Source organism: Ostrea edulis, chromosome 2 (genome assembly GCF_947568905.1).
Source record: "Ostrea edulis chromosome 2, xbOstEdul1.1, whole genome shotgun sequence".
Lineage (NCBI taxonomy): Eukaryota > Metazoa > Mollusca > Bivalvia > Ostreida > Ostreidae > Ostrea > Ostrea edulis.
The window spans coordinates 33146959-33165914 of record NC_079165.1 but is presented as its reverse complement, the minus strand read 5'-3'; the positions used below and the strand labels follow the sequence as shown (position 1 = coordinate 33165914).

Below are 18956 nucleotides of genomic sequence, written 5' to 3'. Positions count from 1 at the left end.
GGCGCCCCATTTTTATTCAAATATTGGTGGAAGAGAGAACTCAGATACAATGTAACTGGGAAGAAACCATCGACCTTCCGAAAGTCAACTTTCTCACTTACCGGCGCGAACCGACCAGAGGTGAGAGGCCGTGTGATTTTGAGCGCGATGTTTGAGTTTAGAATATTGGATCAGATTCTATATTTTAGTTTGAGTTGTTGTGTATTTTGAGGCTATTAGTAGTTGTTTATTGTTAACATAGATCTTATAATTAGCCAGCATAATCGGGACTACATATGTTTACGCTATCGTCGGTAGTTACGATATTCATGCGCTACATAGTTCTGTGCTTAATGCAAAGTATAGCATTGTTTTAAAATCATTGAAGTTATTACTTAATTAGCTTACTTAAGTTCTAGTTCCAATTGCTAATTTTACCTTGATCTATTTTTATTACGATATTGTACGGCAGCTTGTGTGGCAAAAGTAGTTCTGTGTGGGAACTCAGCTTCCCGTACAAGCTATTGATTGGTTGATAGTTCGTACGGCATATTTTCATTGGATAATTTGAGTCATGTGACATAGGATAGGAGGTTAGTAAAGAAGCGCGTACTACGTTACGACATATTTCAGCTAGTTGTATGGCGGCAACATTTAAAGCTTAAAGAAAAACAAAGACACCGAGGTACTTATAATGTAAATATCTAATTAACTTAGTAAGAAAGAAGACGACCTAAACTTGTGTTTCTGAAGAATCAGCTTGATGATGTTATATATATATAGAAATCCTATCACATCATGGCCTATGTGTACTACTTATATTATTATGCTATAGGGAGATGCTGTACGTTTAATAAATGTTGAGTATGACTGATCATCATCAAGAGTATTATTCAACAAAGTATCTACATGAGTGGAGCCTGATCTATTTACATGAGAACAATTAAATTATGGGCACATTCTGATCAAAAGATGAGTTATTTAGATGAAGCAGTGACTTGTTCACATGCTGATGATTCAGAAATACTAGCCACCCCTGGGTAGCTTACTAACAATACAATCAATCCACAAGAGTCAACTTTCGAGACTGCACAAAGCGGATTATAATTACCCATCCGGTCTCCAAGGAAATCTGCTCCTCACACTCCACACTGGGACCATCAGAGAGCGTCATCCCCCCTCACCAATAGGACTCTCGAGGGTGTCCCCTCTTCCTGTACCTCAGTCTCAGATTTCTGATTGTCATTCCACTGGCCAGCTATATCAATCCACTGTTCATGACCTGCTCACGCCATTGAAACCCCCTCTATTTCTGCCCTTTGGATTGATTGATCGTATATTCTTTTAATGTCCTTCTCGGGAATCTTTCATTCATACGTAGACGTCACCATTGCCGGTGAAGGGCTACAAAATGTGCTTACGGACTTTGAGCAGGAACGGATATCAATGTATATCGTGCCACACCTGCTGCGACACGGGGCCTCGGTTTATCGGTATCATCTGAAGGACCACTCCATTTAGTCGCCTTTTCAGACAAGCAAGGGGTACTGAGGATCTAATGTCACCCGGATCCATTCAGGACTTGAGATTGATTGTATCTTGTTTAACGTCTCTCGAGAGAATTCTCTTCCACAGAGTTATCGGTCCTTTCTCTCCCGCATTTGGTAAGAATTATGAAAACTATTCATACAGAAAGTAATGTTCAATCTCATATGGGCATTTTGCAAACAAACAAAAAAAACCCACCCCAATTGATCAAGGCTTTAATATATGTAAATTAAGCAACCCGTGTGAAACGGTCAATTAACTAAATGAATTATATTTCTATAAACGGAGCATTATTTGTATTATTATCTTGATCAGGTGATGTTACACTTCTGAGAAAACACAAGGTGGTGGTAGGTGGTGATCAGTTAACACGGATAAGACTGCAGGAAGCTAAAAACTTGCGTACATTATCAGTAACACCAGAGAAACGATGTGAAGACTTGTACCCAATAGTTTGTGAACTATGGCACAGCAAGCAGGACTTTTTGGAAGTAGGTATCATAAAGTTGGTCTTAATGATGATTAGGATGAATTATTGGCATTCATGTCAGCCTCAGTTTTTCCTTCCACATGGTGTTAAGATAACATGTAACTGACCTACATCTGAAACTCCATTGCCCTTTGTAAAGGGGGAGGATGGGTCTACAAAATGGGATCAAAGTTTTACTTGCAATTATATAGGAAAAATCTTTTAAAATCTTCTTCTCAAGAACCACTGGACTATGAAAGTAGAAAATTACATGAAAACTTCTTGACAGTACAGAATCATGTTTGTTAAAATCATGGGTAGAATGGGACGACAATAGGGGATCAAAGTTTTACTTACAAATTATATTGGGGAACTCATTAAAAATCTTCTGAAGAATCATTGGGCCAAAGAAGTTTACATTTACATGGAAGCTTCCTTACACAATGCATATTCAAGTTTGTAAAAATCAAGGTCCCCAGGATTAGGTTGGTGCTATGATAGGGATCAAAGTTTTACCTGCAAATATATAGACAAAATCTTTAAATATGTGCCAAGGTGACTCAGGTGAGCGATGTGGCCCATGGGCCTCTTGTCATTCAGAAATATTTAGAATATAAGAGTATATCAGATGTGAAATTGTAAGTGCATCATGTATGCATGCATTCATTGCGTTTTCCTATCTTACAATATCACCTTTATTGTTTATTGACATAATTTATATTTTTCAGAAATGCTACAAACGATTCTACAATTCTAAAAACACTCCAGGAACACTCAATTTCTTCAAACGGTATTACACAGGTCAAATGTAAATGAAACAGTGAAAGGAAAATTTAGACCTCATCATGATTTCCTCATGCTTGTGGGTGAGGCTCTTATTAAGGAGCAATTCATGGAATATTTGAAGATGAAAGAGAATGAGAGCAAACCAGAAATTGACCTTCTGACATGCACAGAGGAGAAAACAGATGATGAGATAAAGGAACAACTCTTCGGTTTAATTGGTGATTTTATTGAGCATTATGGATACTGCAAAGTTGACACTGAACATTGTAAACCAAGAGATCTGCTAGGTGATCAGTATTACAAACTTTGTAATCTGGACAGTGAAATAGTTTTGGTTCCGTTTACAACAGAAAAAGAAGATGATGTGCTTTTTAACTATTCCCTGCAACTTTGCCATTGGTACTTGCATTTGCTTGAAATGAATGACACTGCCAAAGAGGGTGACTTGAACAGGGTAATCTTGAATTGCCAGTATTCACTACCATTCTTCTTTTCACATTCGGCTCTAAGTAAGTACATGGTAGAAAACATCGACTACATATTGAAGTGTCAGCACTTTTTGTCTCCCCTTCAAAGGATTAGAGTTTTGGAAGGGTCATTTACCAATTGTCGTGGTGAAATTGGAAAAAATGTTGAAAGTGACTTGGTACAAGAGCATAGTGTTTGTCACCAAAAGCAGTTAATTAAGTCACTTGGTGCAAATAAAACTGAGCAATCCATATCTCGGGTAACAAGATCAGCTGATGCAATAAATGAAATATGTACTAACTTTGATAACAGCATTCTTTTAAAACCAAAAAGTGGGAGACATGCGAAAGTAGTCACAGAGGCCGACCAAACACGCATGTACAAAGAACTTAGAAAGTTGAGGCCATTTCATCATACCCCTGGCAGAGCATGTGATGGTTTCAATAAAATTGGACATGTACCATTAAAATGTAATGATTTCCCGAAACTGAACCTCAGAATTGATCAAGTAGTGAAACGTCTGACCAGGGGATTCACAATTGAGTTGGAAGATGAAGATGATGTTGAGGACAATGACAATTTAGAAAATTTGCCAGCAATATGATTCAAAATGTGATAGAACATATGAAAGTATGATAATTGACAGCATATTTATACCCTGGCATATGAAGTTGGGGGGGGGGGATATACTGGAATCACCTTGTCTGTATGTCCATAGACATCATTTGTCTAGAGGATATCTTTAACACCAATGAACAGATTTCATTAAAACATTATGTATATCTTATATAAATAATGAATTTGTGCACCTGCTATTATGATTGAGATATTTTAATATTCAAGGAAGTTATGGATATTTTTCTTCCATTGTTCTCAATGTCCATAGCATATTTAACAAGAGGCCCATGGGCCACATCAATCACCTGAGCTCATATTTAAAGATGTTTCCTATATATTCGCATGTAAAACTTGAGAAGGTTTTTAAAGATTTTCTCTATATATTTCTATGTTAAACTTTGATCCCCTATTGTGGCCCCATCATACCCCCTGGGGCCATGACTTTAACAAACTTGAGTCTGCACTATGTCAGGAAGTTTTCGTGAAAATACCAGCTTTTCTGGCCCAGTGGTTATGCAGAAGTCCAAAATGTAAAAAGTTTACAGAGAGACAGACGGACAACAGGCGATCAGAAAAGCTCATTTGAGCTTTCAGCTCAGGTGTTTTTTCAACTTCATTAACTTGGTCATTTTCTTATAGTTTTTGTAATGATTTGATCTTTCAGAGACTACTGGGATATTTTAGGAGAGGGTATAATGGAATCATCAGTCCATTGTCTGTCCATCTGTCAATGGATGATTTTGGGAATAAAAGATGTGTTGTTTTCTGGCTCATGTAACTGAATAGTAGTTATTCCTGTAATATTATTCAGGAATTACATTAAGCATATCTTCAATATTCTGAGTAACACACAACTGCAGAATATCTCAACAATCTTCATGTCAAAAGGATGTGTTTATTCTTCAATGAGCACAAATTCACTATTTCCCACCATCCAATGTGCCCTGTGGGGAGTATTTGTCCTGCTAGGACAGTTTTAGCTTGTATTTCACCTACTATTTCTATAAACGCCTGTGACAAATCATGAATATGAATAAACATGTCCTTTTAGTATTGAGACTTATCCTATCTGATCATGTTCTTGATTTCTGTGTTGCGTTTATTCACTTTCATAGAACACCAGGGAATGAAAATGCTCTTGGTTGTGGCTACGCATACAACTAGCACAACTTTCTATTTTATATTGCTTATAGGAGTTATGAGATTGATCACTTTTCATTATCTTCACCTTATATAGAATAGATTAGATAGGTTAGAAAAAAATTCACAAAAGTTTTGAGTATTATTAAACAAACAAGAGAGTAATAATGATTATTCGAAGTGTTTTATAAAATCAAACAGTAACACATTCCTCACATATGCAATGGCTATTGCAGTATGAACAACACTTACAATCAGTAATATTATCTGCTTTTTCAAAACCAAACACAGCCAACAAACAATTCCTTAAACAAGAGTCCTCAGTTCTACAGTATGTGATGATATCTTGCTTAATCCCAGGGAGGTTTGTAGCAATGTCACGGTTTCCAAAATATAAAATTGCCCTCGCTGTTTGTCCACGACATCCAGCCCTTCCAATCTCTTGGAGATACTGCGAAGCATTCCTCGGAGGACATGTATGAATCACATGGGACACATTGTTAGGATCAAATCCCATTCCAGCTATGGAGGTTGTCAATACCAGCCTGATCCTTGAATTCTCTTTTTTTAATTCCTCTATTGTTGTGTTGATTACATATTCATCTTGTTCTGAGCAAATTGCACTGTAAATTGCTTCATTAATGTTACTAGGCTTAAAGAGACCATTCAAATACATCAAGACCTCACTCATATAGTACACTGGTATGAAAAGAAGTGTAATTGGAAATTTAGCCTGGTGCTCATATAGACGGTCACATACTTCATGGACGATTGTTTCATACTCTGACATAACATCACTGCCACATCCCTTTCTGTGTTTTTCAAGAAAGATATTGGGTTTGTCTGGTGTTTCCTCGACTAACTTGTACTTTTCTAGGCCCAGCTGTTTAGAAATTGTCTTTTTTTGTTCAACTGTTAATGTTCCGCTCAGTCCCATTAGGGGTACACTTGGAAAAAGAGACTTAATGCCACTGAGTTTCCTGAAAGCTGTCCTGAATTCTTCTCCCCTTAAAATACATTATTTAATAAACAATGAACATTGTGAAGTCATACATATACATATTAATATTTTTATGAAACATAAAATAGTTAACATGGTTAAACTTGAGGCCAAATTTTAAAAAAAAATCTTTCCTGTTGCGACTTTCAATATTTTGTGTGTATTTCAGTCAGGGATAAAGCGGTCAATATGAATATTGACTGGGCCGGTGTTCAATACTGGTTAAAACCGGTCAATTGAAAATTGTTTGGTCATTATAGTCTGTGTTATTGGTTATTTTAAATGTTTAAGTGGCTATTATGGTAAATACTGGAATTCCTAACTTGCACTATCAGTTTATAATAGTACTTATAAGTCATAATATTAATTAAATAATGTAAATGACTCTGTTAAATTGGGGAAGATATTTATTGTAAAAATTAAAAACTGTTTCGTCCCTGCCAAGGGTACTCATCAGGTGGTTAAATGGCTACCACTACAGTTTTGTTGTTGTTTTTTAAATATATATATACAACACATATAAATATCACAGAAGTTCTAAATAGGATCTCTGGGCTTCATGACTGTGTCTCATAGCAGGTCAAGAAGTGAATGTGAGAGGGAAATTGTGGCAATTCTTAAAACAAGTTTTGTTGAAGCCATATGATGGTGGGAGTGTTTTCTATTTCTGTTCAAATTCCTTAGTTTAACATGAACTACTTATTGCTTCAATTCTTCATTTCAACTGTTGAATAAACTTTAACTTTTGAGGGGATGAGTTGGTGATGTTTTCATAACAATAACATGTACATTGGTCACCTCTGGTCCCAAAATGACAATAAAAATGTTATGGTCCACAAGAAAAAATAATGATGGTTGGGAAACCAAAAACACAAATATTATTTTGTTTGGCCTAATGAAAAATAACCCTAACTTGAGCATATATATAATATATGGGCATTATTTAATGTAATCTTGTTATATAAAATAGTGTCCCATATATATTATTACTACAGTAACTTGATCGAAAGAGTTGGATCACGTCGAGTTGACAGACGTAGATCATCAGATGACATGATCCTCATCTGTCAACGAGACGTGATCCCACTCTTCGGATCAAGTTACTGTAGTAATGATAAATTTATTATATAATCCCTTATGCATTTTAAATCCACATTTTTAAGAAAATAAATGTAATCCAAATTAACAAAAACACATACATGCAGTGAAATTACATTATGTGTACGCAGTTTTGTTTGTAACACGGTCAATATTTTCCACAAAAAACGTTGCAGTGATGCATTGTGACGTTATCAGTTTCCGAGGATATTGATACAGAATCAGAAAACCAGTGTGGTGATCCGGCCTGGATTTCTCGAAAAAATCTTAAGTCCAAACTCAGACTTAAGTCTGAGATTTTACTCAAATTTCTGAGAAAAATCTCAAATCTGAGAAAACTCAAATATTTGGATTTCTCAAAAAAATCTAAGATCGGTTTATAACTCAGCTGAGATTAAATCTTGAGATACCTTCTTAGTAGTCTCAAATCTTATCTTACCTCTCAAATATGGCGATCAACAACAGATCACAACGTCGTCGCCGCCGGCATCGTCAGCGTATAGCGTATAACAGACTCGTGGATCGCGAAAATCCATTAGAAAATTTGTGTGAAGTAGAGGTGTTTAAGAGGTACCGATTTAGGCCTGATACAGTTCTTTATATCACTGGTTTGCTCGCCCCTTCTCTTACACGCGAAACTCTGAGGAGTTGCGCTCTACCACCCCTTCTTCAAGTCCTCGTAACACTGAGGTTTTTAGCGACTGGTGGGTTTTACTCGCTGATTTCGGACACCTTTTCCTCTATTTCCCCACCTTCCATATGCAGAGCAGTAAGAGACGTGTGCCGTGGTTTGTGCTGGGTGGCAAGGCAATTTATCAACATGCCGACAGGTCCAAGAATGGTACAAGTGAAACAAGAATTTTTTGCCATTGCAGGTAATTTGAACTTCCAACATCGACAAGTCAAGGGAAATAATTCTGCAACTCAGGTTATATCGTACCGCAAATCTTTCGTATTGAACAACAAACATGCATACATACGTATTAGGAATGAAAACATTGCTTCACTTGTGATATATTATCATGGTACAATGGATTATATAAAAAAAAGTTTGATTTGATTCTGACACACAAATAAAGCAGATATTTGCGGAAGTATTCGTTTATTCCAATATATGGGTGGATCTAGACTTAAATTTTCAAGGGGAGTGTGGTTGGTAATGCATAATGCCGTCATTATTTGTACACAATGTAATCTTTATCAGTTTGACATAGGGTTTCCTAATGTATTAGGCTGCGTTGATGGCACCTACATCAAAATAAAAGCACCTTCCATCAATGAGACAGATTATATAAATCATAATTTCAATACCCAAGAATTGTACTTTAATATAGTTTAAATTTTGAAATCTTTTAAAATTACTAGATATAACTCGTTTCCACACGTGAAGTAATACAACATTTCTGACACATAAATAAAGCAGATATTTGCGGAAGTATTCGTTTATTCCAATGTGTGGGTGGATCTAGACTTAAAATTTTCAAGGGGAATGTGGTTAGAAACATATATATGAAAGTCTTAAAGATTGGTAACGCATAATGCCGTCATTATTTGTACACACTTTTTAATCTCTATCAATTTGTCATAGGGTTTCCTAATGTATTGGGCTGCGTTGATGGCACCTACATCAAAATAAAAGCACCTTCCATCAATGAGCCAGATTATATATAAATCATAAATTCAATACCCAAGAATTGTACTTCAATATAGTTTAAATTTTGAAATCTTTTAAAATTAATAGTTATAATTCGTTTCCACACGTGAAGTAATACAACATTTCATGTATATTTCTACTATAGTCTGATCAATTAACAAGTGATCACAAGTTAAATATTATATATCTAGGTTTCCCAAATGTTCTGGGATGTGTTGATGGGACCTTCATCAAACTACAAGCACCATCACAGAATGAACCAGACTATGTGAATAGGAAAGGATATCATTCTCTTAATGTGCAGGTATTCTGTGCTTTTAACATTAGCATATTCATGGATCATATTCGATTTCACAACACAACACAGTATGGTATGATTTTTGATAATGTATTAATAATTTCATTTATGCCACAACAGGGCCTATGGGCCACATTGCTCATCTGTGAAGATGGGCAACTAGTTAAACAAGTCTTAATTTACACAATATAACATGTTTTCATAACTTGAAGTTTTATGCTTAATAAATACTACTGTATAATGGCTAACTATTTCAAAAACAACAAACAATCAATCAAAATATGGAATGTCAAAGATGACAACAATGATGAAGACAACATAGATAGACTGAAAAGCTCACACCAGCCAGCAGTTCACATGAGCGAAACATAACAAATAATACCTGGTGGTATTTAACACAACAATTTTATCACCATATTGCTAATACAGGAACACACTGAAACACTAGAGTAATGTCCATAAAATACCATCTTCGCTTACCAAATGTCCGATTCTCTTACTCTCATGAGAGTAAGTAAATCGGACACTTGGCTAGCAAAGATGATGAATTAAAACTTTTGATTAATTATACAAATACATGTAACCAGGTATTCAAAAACTTCCTATATACATCTCAGGATTTAACCTATATGATGGTTCAAACATTTTGCATGCAAGCTCATACATCTAATTTGAATGTAATAGCATAGAAGACTATTACCAAACAAATATGACATAAATTATTGTCCAATAAACTGACAGTTAAATCTGGATTTGCAATGATAATTTAAATTCCTTTTAAAATAACAATTTCAGATGATATGTGATGCTAAGTATAGGATCCTAAACTGTGTGGCGAAATGGCCAGGAAGCGTACATGACAGTAGGATATTTAGAGACAGCCGTATCTCTGTTGCCTTCGACAATGGTATATATCATTAAGAATTTTCTAGGCTTTGAGATAGTACCAATACATTAGACTGATTGTACTATATTTTTTTCTATATCAACAGGACAATACAAAGGTTTCCTTCTTGGTGACTCAGGATACCCCTGCAAGCCCTATCTTATGACGCCATATCCTGTTCCCTCTACTCCAGCAGAAGTCAAATTCAACAACTGCCATGCTAAAACAAGAGTTCTCATTGAACAGACTTTTGGAATTCTTAAGAAACGATTTTCATGTTTGTCCACTGGCCTACGCACAACTCCAGACAAGGCATGTAGTATCACTTTGGCCTGTGCAGTCTTGCACAACATTGGTATTGAAAGAAATGATATCTTAGATGTAGACGAATTATTTGTAAACCAGGAGGATGTTAGTTTTGATGTTGGGGATCAAAGAGATGGCAAACATGTTAGGGATTATATTTGTCAGGCATTTTTTTCTTGAAATAAAACAGGTTATCTATTACTAATACTAAAGGTTTGGACGGTATACAGAAAAAAAGATAGAATCATTTTTTCTTCTTAAATGATGACTATTAAAAGGGCATGGACACGGTTTTGGTTGAAAATTTTCAAACTTTTATTTTTCCAGTTTCAATGTTTACATTGTTTAACATTGAAGGTATTTCTAATGGTCAGCAAAAATTCGAATGTCAGTTGTCGAGGTACATGGGAGATACAGAGGTCACAAGTCCTTGTTATGTAAACAAGGCTTGTGTCATGTTTTTGTTCATATAGATTAAATATACTTGTAAAAGATTTGGTTAAAGCAGATTTTTCATATTACAAGTTAATTCTGAACACAATTAAACAGTTTCTAGAATTTGTCACATCTCATTTTGTTTTCAACATATTTTCTATGAGTGAAAAATTATCTTGAGATACATTAAACAAGATAAAATAAATAAATCTATTTAGCAATCTATAAGTATACGAAAACATGGCTCTGGTCTTGTTTACATAACAAATGATTGTGAGTGCTGTTCAACAACTGACACTCAAATTTTGGTTGACCATTAAAATTACACTGTACCTTAGTTAAGCAATGGGAAAAGTAAAATTTGAGAATTCTCAGCTCAAATTGCATCCATGCCCCTTTGAAATATTCATTGAATATAAATACTTATTAATGCATCACAAAATGAAATGTTGGAATGCATCAAAACATGATATACATAATATTTTACATTAATGCGTACAAATCAAGTATATCTTCCCAACCATACTACATACCTTGTCTGGATTGTCTTGTCTATTACAAATTTTGTAAAAATAATAGCACCATAGATTTTTCCACATAACAACATTTTGATACTGTAGATCAAAAACATTTAATATACAATAACATTCTGCCTATACATAAATAGGCAAAGTTTTACACACATATAGTCTTACTGAAACCCATATATATGTTAATAGGAAAATGATCTAGCAATGCCAACACCTACATCAAAGAGATGGAAAAAGTATGGAAGATGAAGAAATCCTAAATAGTATTCGTAATGTACTTGTAAACTCTTACTCTCGAATATTATTTTACTGTTCTACACATACATGTACACAGAATATATACCAACCCTGTGAATCACAACAGAAACAAAAAATAACTAGTTCTAATTGTAACGGAGATCGTTATGGATGTTCCCCAATCTCCCATCACCACTAAAGAAGTGGTGCCATTGTGCTTCATCACAACAAATCATTTTACATATACAGTTTTTATAGTATGAACATATGATGTCTATATCATTCCATTTTTGTTTCATAAGGGAATTTATCGATTATCTAAATATCTGCCAATCATAGCAAAGCACATGTGCATACAGATTGATCATTTTGACCATGTAAATCAATTGAAACTGTTAATATATATCCCAAGATATAACTTTCAAAAGATATTTCATTGAACAAGATGCCCAAAGGCCACATCACTCACAAGCTTTGGTACCAAAAGACAGGTCTTGTCACATATCAATACGATTAGTGGCCCTGTTGTTCTTGAGAAGATTTTTATAAGAGTAATCCTATACATCACCATTGAAAAACTTTGATACACTATTTTGGTCCTACACTACCCAAAAATACCATGATCTGAACGAACTCGAATCTACACTATGTTAGGAAGCATTCATAAAAATTTCAACTTTTCTGGGCCAGTGGTTCTTGAGAAGATTTTCAAATGATCCTAACCTATTTTTGCCTTCAATGTAGGATGATTTATGCCACTTTTGATTGAAAATGGGAATAGTTGTTCTTCATAAGAAGATTTACAAAAGACGTGTAATACATTTTAACTACTTCGTGTGCTTGAGCACTTTCTGAGAACACTCCCATACAAAAAAGTATTGGGGAGAAAAAGAAGAGGGAGAAACAGAGTAAAAACAAAATGCCTACTGCTCTGAACATGCCTTGTCCATTTTAGATTGCAAAATTTTCATTTTCATTTTATAATATGCTGTCTTTGTTTGGTAAGCCTCCCTTTCTGCCCGAAGGGTTAAAATCTCTTCTTCCTCCATCGTCTTCCGTCTCTTTGATGTGGATGGTGTTGGACCCAAGTCAATGACCTGACAGTTCACTGTTGCACTGGAACTGGCTACAATGATACATTTACAAATTGTAGTACATAAATCATGAAATAGAAGTACAAGTTTTTAATTAATATCAGGTTCTGCAGCAGAATGGTTGCGAAACACAATTCTACATCGAATGATTTCAGTTAATGTCTTTTGTATATGTATAACTTTTCTAGCCCAGTGGTTCAAGAGAAAAAGATTTCTAAAGAATGTCGCTATATATTCGCATGTAAAACTTTGATCCCCTATTGTAGGTCGGGGCGACCTACAACCATGGACCATGGACCATGATTTTAACAAAATTGAATCTGCACTATGTAAGGCAAGAGTCATGTAAATTTTAATTTTTCCAACCCAGTGCTTCTTGAGATGATTTTTAATGACTCCACCCCATTTTTGCATTTATGTAATTATCTCCCCTTTGTAAGGGGCATGGCCCTTCCAGTGAACTAATAGGTGAGCTAAATTAAATACATGTACATGTAACAGTGAAACCTTTATGAATTATTTCATATTCACATACATGTGGAGGCAATCTCAGATGAGTAAGTATGTTGCTGTGGCACCTCATTTGGCACAGAGTAAAGTATCACTGCAATGAAAAATAGTGTTAGTGTAAATAAACTTCGTTCTATCTCGACAACGTCATTATGCATTTTCTGTTGAACTACTGTCTCTTTATAATACTGTTTTTATAATGGTACAAGTTTCAAGTTTGTTTAATAATGTATGGTTAAAGGTACATTGTACATATGTTGTATTTAAAGTGAAATGTGGACTGTTCTTCAATGCATATTTTTTTTTTTGGTGACATGTAGAAAACTTTAGAAAAGACACAAGATTTGAAAAGAAAATTACAAGAATTATGTCAGTTAAGAGTTGCAAATAAATTGGGCCAAAATTAAAAGTATTTGTTTGATGAACATGTACTCCAACATACAACTTTCAAGGTTGGACATTTTATATCAAGAGAAAAAGTTTGGTTTGCTAAATGAGAATCATTCAATACATCATGAACATGAATAATTGTTAAATTTGAAAATTAAAAGTTTGGCTTAATAAATGAGAATCATTCAATACATCGTGGACATGAATAATTCATTAATTGTCAAATATGAAAAATAACTTTTATTTTGGCATCAGATGTCAAGATTTTCCCCCACAAAGTCCTTAACAATTATTTGGCATGAATGAATATTATACATTGGGGTAATGTACATCAAATAATTTTTTTTAATACTTGGCCTTACTAACTGATATAATTTAATTGTTTGTCTGTATTTCTTGGGTATACCCTGAAACACAATTTGCTAAAATAAGTGTTATTTATTACCTAATTCAAACGCTTCAAAGACGTCTGTAGTTTCACGGGTTATATTGCTCAATTGTATTATCACCCTCTCGGGGGAATTGAAGATGATTGCAAGTTTGATAAATATTTGAGTTAAACGTAAACACATTTTCTGTTTGCAATGACTAAAGAACAGAATAAATTTTGGAACATAATATATGCTGCTAAAAATTGAAAATTTATCTAATCATGTATTTCATTGGAAAAGAGATTATCGGACACTTGGTCCGGCCAACAACTGATATTGATCGGACCAAAACAAAAATTACCGGACATTTGCCAATGTCCGACGGACCTTTGGAATCACTGATTTATAAAATCAAATTCGTCTGATATCTACAGATCGAAGCATGCCATATGTGTAAAAAAAATTCATAAGTATATTTTCCAAACTGATGCTTTAGAAAATTAACTGGTTCCATTGGACTGACTAAAACAAATGTCAGTCAGTCTGTCAGACTTTTAATCAGTCATAGACTGACGGGCATATGTTAATTTCGAGTCCTGCATATAGTTTACATTTCGAACATTCATGTGCACTATATACCTTCCTCTGTGTCATGTCCTCCAGACAGACCACACAATGTAGGCCTGTCCCCCATTCCAACAATAATTTCTGCCTCCACTGGAGTGGGCGAGGGAGGCTTTGGTCCTCCACCAGTTGCCGGTCTCCTGATGGCATCCGCTTTCTCCTTTGCTGAAATTTATTTTTCACATCAGTATAATATAAACAAGAGGCCCAAGGGCCACATTGCTCACCTGAGTCACTTGGCAAATATTTAAAGATTTTCCCTATATATTTGTATGCAAAACTGTGATCCCCCCTTGTGACCCCATCCTCCCCTGGGGGCCATGATTTTAACAAACTAAAATCTGAAATATGTCAGAAAGTTTCATATAAATCTCAGCTTTTCTGGCTCAGTGGTTCTTGAGAAGAAGATTTTTAAAGATTTTTCCTATATATTTGTATGTAAAACTTTGATCCCCTATTGTGGCCCCATCCAACCCCAGGGGCCCATGATTTGAACAAACTTGAATCTGCATTATGTCAGGAAGCTTTCATGTAAATCTCAGCTTTTCTGGCTTAGTGGTTCTTGAGAAGAAGATTTTAAAAGTTTTTCCCTATATATTTGTATGTAAAACCTTGATCCCCCTTGTGGCCCCATCCTACCACCGGGGGCCATGATTTGAACAAACTTGAATCTACAATATGTCAGGAAGCTTTCAGGTAAATTTCAGCTCTTCTGGCCCAGTGGTTCTTGAGAAGAAAATTTTTAAATGACCCCACCCTATTTTCGCATTTTTGTGATTATCTCCCCTTTTAAAGGGACATGGCCCTTCATTTGAACAAACTTGAAAGCCCTTCACCCAAGGATGCTTTTGGCCATGTTTGGTTGAAATTGGCCCAGTGGTTCTGGAGAAGAAGTCAGAAATGTGAAAAGTTTAACAGACAGACGGACAGACAGACGACGGACAAAAAGCGATCAGAAAAGCTCACTTGAGCTTTCAGCTCAGGTGAGCTAAAAATGAAAGAGTGATGCACATCTGATATTTAGCAACAACTGTGGAGACATGCATACATACATGTATATCATATGAACATCTATACTAGTAACAATTTTGAGGAATTTTCTTTTATATATACGATGATTATAATATAAGCATACTTTGTTTTCTTTAACAAATGTCTCCCCATCTCCCCAAATTGAAATTACACCAGATTGCACCCCCTCCCCTTTCCTCAATGTACTCCATAATACGGAAGATAAAGCAGGAACATCTATAATAGGCATTATGAACTGCATTTTGTGCATTGACGAAAAAGATGGAGAAAAAAATTAAACATCAACGTGATCTATGTCATTATTGTATATGATACAAAATCAATGACTGTTATCATGTTGAAGTACTAGTTGGAAAGTTGAACATACCCAAAAAGATGGGCTTAATGCGATTACAACCCCCACCCCCATGCCATACCTCTTTGTTTTAGGTTTGAATACTGCTTCTTCACCTCTTCAATCCCCCTTTGACTGGTTTCAGATTGTCTACATAATACACATGTATACATTGTATTATTTCAAAGGTGAAATAGAAAGAAACGCTCTTTAAAAAATCTATAGACTGTCCATTTAATGGATCATTTTAGTAAATATTACCATATCATATATTTTTAATAGAATGTAATCAAATTTAATTTAGAATGAAAAGAACAAATGATAAACTCATAAAGTATGACTACACAATTATCTGTAAAATATCCTGAAAACCATATTTTATTGGGAATGATAAATCATTCCTTTACCATAATGAGGTTCGGTACAATACATCTCCTGAAAATATTAGCTGTATAGCACATAAGTGAATAATTCAGGTGTGTTATAAGTATATGTAGCCATTTACAAGAGTTTAAAATGGATTTGAAATTTTGATTTCAATTAAATGATAGTTATTTCGTAAAATCATTTTTTAAAATCTGATATTTTTTAAGGTATAATCTGACATTCTTCAGATGCACATGTAGATATTCATAAATGCACATTAAATTCCATTTTTGTAAATAAAAAAAAAATTCTAACAGCGACATATACACGGCGTGTTTGTGTATATCTGCATATATGTACACACACATAAATGCATTTGATGTTCATTAAGGCTGGGTATAGATATCGCAGGAACCGGTAACTTATACTATGCTACCCCCTAAATAATTAAAAAAAAAAAAACCACAACATTTTATTTGGGGATGGTATAGGCCTAGTATAGATCCCCTACAATCATGACTATTACAAAATTAACGGTTCATGTGTGTAATCTATATATAATACACAAGTACTTATCTCAAAAACCTCGCATGCTATGGTATCAATCTATAGCATAGCTTGTGAAGTTTATAACACAAGCGTCTGTGGTATATTACGACTACTTCCTCAGTAATCAAAACTCGAACTATACAAATTCGGAATTGCACTGGTACAAACTAACTATATTTATTTCCAACCAAGGACCCTCAAGGGGCAGCATGAAAATACATACAAATAATGTACAAGTAATAAAGTGTATGCGTAAAACACGTTCGTCTTAATCATAGTGAGATGATAATATTTGTTAAAAATAGATATCGAGTTTATATAGGGGCAATGAAAATATACTCCCGTTGCAATCGAAGCAAGATGTAGATTCGCCATTCGGAGTAATCCCAAACTCGTATTATACGATGGTCTCGCTTCCGGTAATCAAAATGAGCAGATCGGTGCCAATACAATTCGCCCCAATAGCATGTATCAACAAACACTCGACTTTGATAATAAATATATGGATGTCAAAAATAGTTAAGAAATTTTAGATTTTGATTAAGATTAATTTCATCCGATTAAATTAATTATTTATTTAAAACATAATGCGTTTGTGCAATGTTCCGGGGATGAACTTCTTTTCAATAAAAGGTACACAGATTTTGTTGATAGGAAAAAAATATAACAACAGTACTTACGCATTGACGAATTGAGCGACTTCCTCCCACGCCGATTCCTTCACACGAGAGTTCTTCACTCCCCCTGCCCCCTTCATTTTACCGAAAAGGCGGTCCTCTCTGCATCGGACCGCCTCCACCAAGGCCAAACGCTCTCTCTCGGTCCAATTTGGTTTCCGTGCTTTAGGAAAGTCCTCCATCTTAACGTTATACGCGGCAGAAGACAAGCAGACGATTTGTTTACGAAAGATACAGCTGTGCGGATGTTACGTTTTTTGACAGACGGGCCGCTTAGTGTCGTGAGGAATAAACTCAGCTGAGCAATAAGATTAACTCAGCTGAGATTTTACTAAGATCGTTTTGAGAAATGCAATTTGAGCAAAATCTCAACTAAGACAAAAACTCAAACTTAAGTTGAAACTGAGTTTAAGATTTGAGATTTTTTCGAGAAATCCAGGCCCGGAAAACCAGATCACACTGTGAAATCCACAGTATCAAAGAACGATACATTGATGGGTATATTATAAAATGAAATAGTGTCCACTTTAACAGAGAACTTTCATGTAAAAGCCACTGTGACAATGAAACACAACAGAGACAAAAAAATATTATATGAACATGTTATATTGAAAAATTACCTTATGAAAATTACATTGGACATAATTTGATATAATATTAAGACTTACCATTTATCTATTATGTGACATTCATCAACTACAACAGCTACAACTTTGTTGCAGAAAAGCTCGTTGTCTAATAATTTTCTTCCCTGTGCTGTATTCAGCAATGCCTCTGGGTGGCAGAAAACTATATTATACTTCCCAAGGGCGACATCTTAAAGATTATCAGTTGATTTTACACTGAACACCTCTCCATCTTCTGTAACTTCACTAAGTGTGGCTTCAATATTTAGTCTACATGATGTGGTGGTACCATGCTCCGATAAAGAACCCAGTTGGTCTTTCTGTATTATGTTTAAAGGGGAAATCACGATGACAACTGGATATGGCTGTTCGTCAGATTTTAACAATACTGGCAAAACATGATACAACAAACTTTTGCCATAACCAACAGGCAGATTAACTATAACATTCTCGCCGTTTAAAACATGACACAGAGCCTCTATCTGCTTGGGTTTAACGATTAATGTTTTGTCGTATTGAAAAATTGCCTGCTTTATTCGGTCCTCCATTTTGTTTGTCATGTGATCATAGTAGTATTTAGCTCCGCAAAATAGTTCTCAAATAGACGTTTAAAAAAATAAGTTATAAACCAAATATCATAAAAAGTTATTTAATTGTTATCTTTTAAAATATTTTACAAAGTATGAAACACTCACGAGTATTTTTCTCTCACTTTTTAACAGTTTTACAAGAATTCTGTAAAACAGGAGTTGACAGAGGTATAAGGGAGAGAAAGGACCGATAACTCTGTGGAAGAGAATGTTCACCCATATGGAGGCGTCATTGATACCGGTGAAGGGTTTCAAATTTAGGCCTATGCTCGGCGCTTATGGCCTTTGCGCAGTAAGGGTTCTTCAGCGTGCCACACCTACTGTGACACGGGACATCCATA

General features: G+C 35.0%; 2 protein-coding genes and 1 pseudogene across 2 annotated transcripts; 1 reads left to right on the top strand and 2 right to left on the bottom strand.

Annotated features, from left to right (window-relative positions):
- Positions 1-1876: 1876 nt before the first annotated feature.
- Positions 1877-4930, top strand: LOC125652729 (uncharacterized). The gene is made up of 2 exons (XM_056153784.1): positions 1877-2018; positions 2725-4930. Exon 2 carries the CDS (start codon positions 2853-2855, stop codon positions 3852-3854), a length of 1002 nt encoding a protein of 333 aa, XP_056009759.1. The 5' UTR covers positions 1877-2018; positions 2725-2852; the 3' UTR covers positions 3855-4930.
- Positions 4931-5175: 245 nt separating this feature from the next.
- On the bottom strand, positions 5176-18643 carry LOC125682155 (uncharacterized; annotated as a pseudogene).
- LOC125675533 (uncharacterized) lies at positions 9133-17811 on the bottom strand. The gene is made up of 5 exons (XM_056153783.1): positions 17403-17811; positions 15890-15957; positions 14457-14606; positions 13082-13150; positions 9133-12578 (listed from the first exon to the last, which is right to left on the bottom strand). Exons 1-5 carry the CDS (start codon positions 17579-17581, stop codon positions 12376-12378), a joined length of 669 nt encoding a protein of 222 aa, XP_056009758.1. The 5' UTR covers positions 17582-17811; the 3' UTR covers positions 9133-12375.
- Positions 18644-18956: the final 313 nt, after the last annotated feature.

Excerpts from the sequence above, each read along its gene's own strand:
- LOC125652729 (XM_056153784.1), top strand. The coding sequence starts at position 2,853 with ATGCTTGTGGGTGAGGCTCTTATTAAGGAGCAATTCATGGAATATTTG.
- LOC125675533 (XM_056153783.1), bottom strand. The coding sequence starts at position 17,581 with ATGGAGGACTTTCCTAAAGCACGGAAACCAAATTGGACCGAGAGAGAG. Across the intron at positions 14,607-15,889 it reads TTCAAACCTAAAACAAAGAG|CAAAGGAGAAAGCGGATGCC; the intron begins GTATGGCATGGG and ends AATAAATTTCAG. Across the intron at positions 13,151-14,456 it reads AGGACATGACACAGAGGAAG|TGATACTTTACTCTGTGCCA; the intron begins GTATATAGTGCA and ends TTTTCATTGCAG.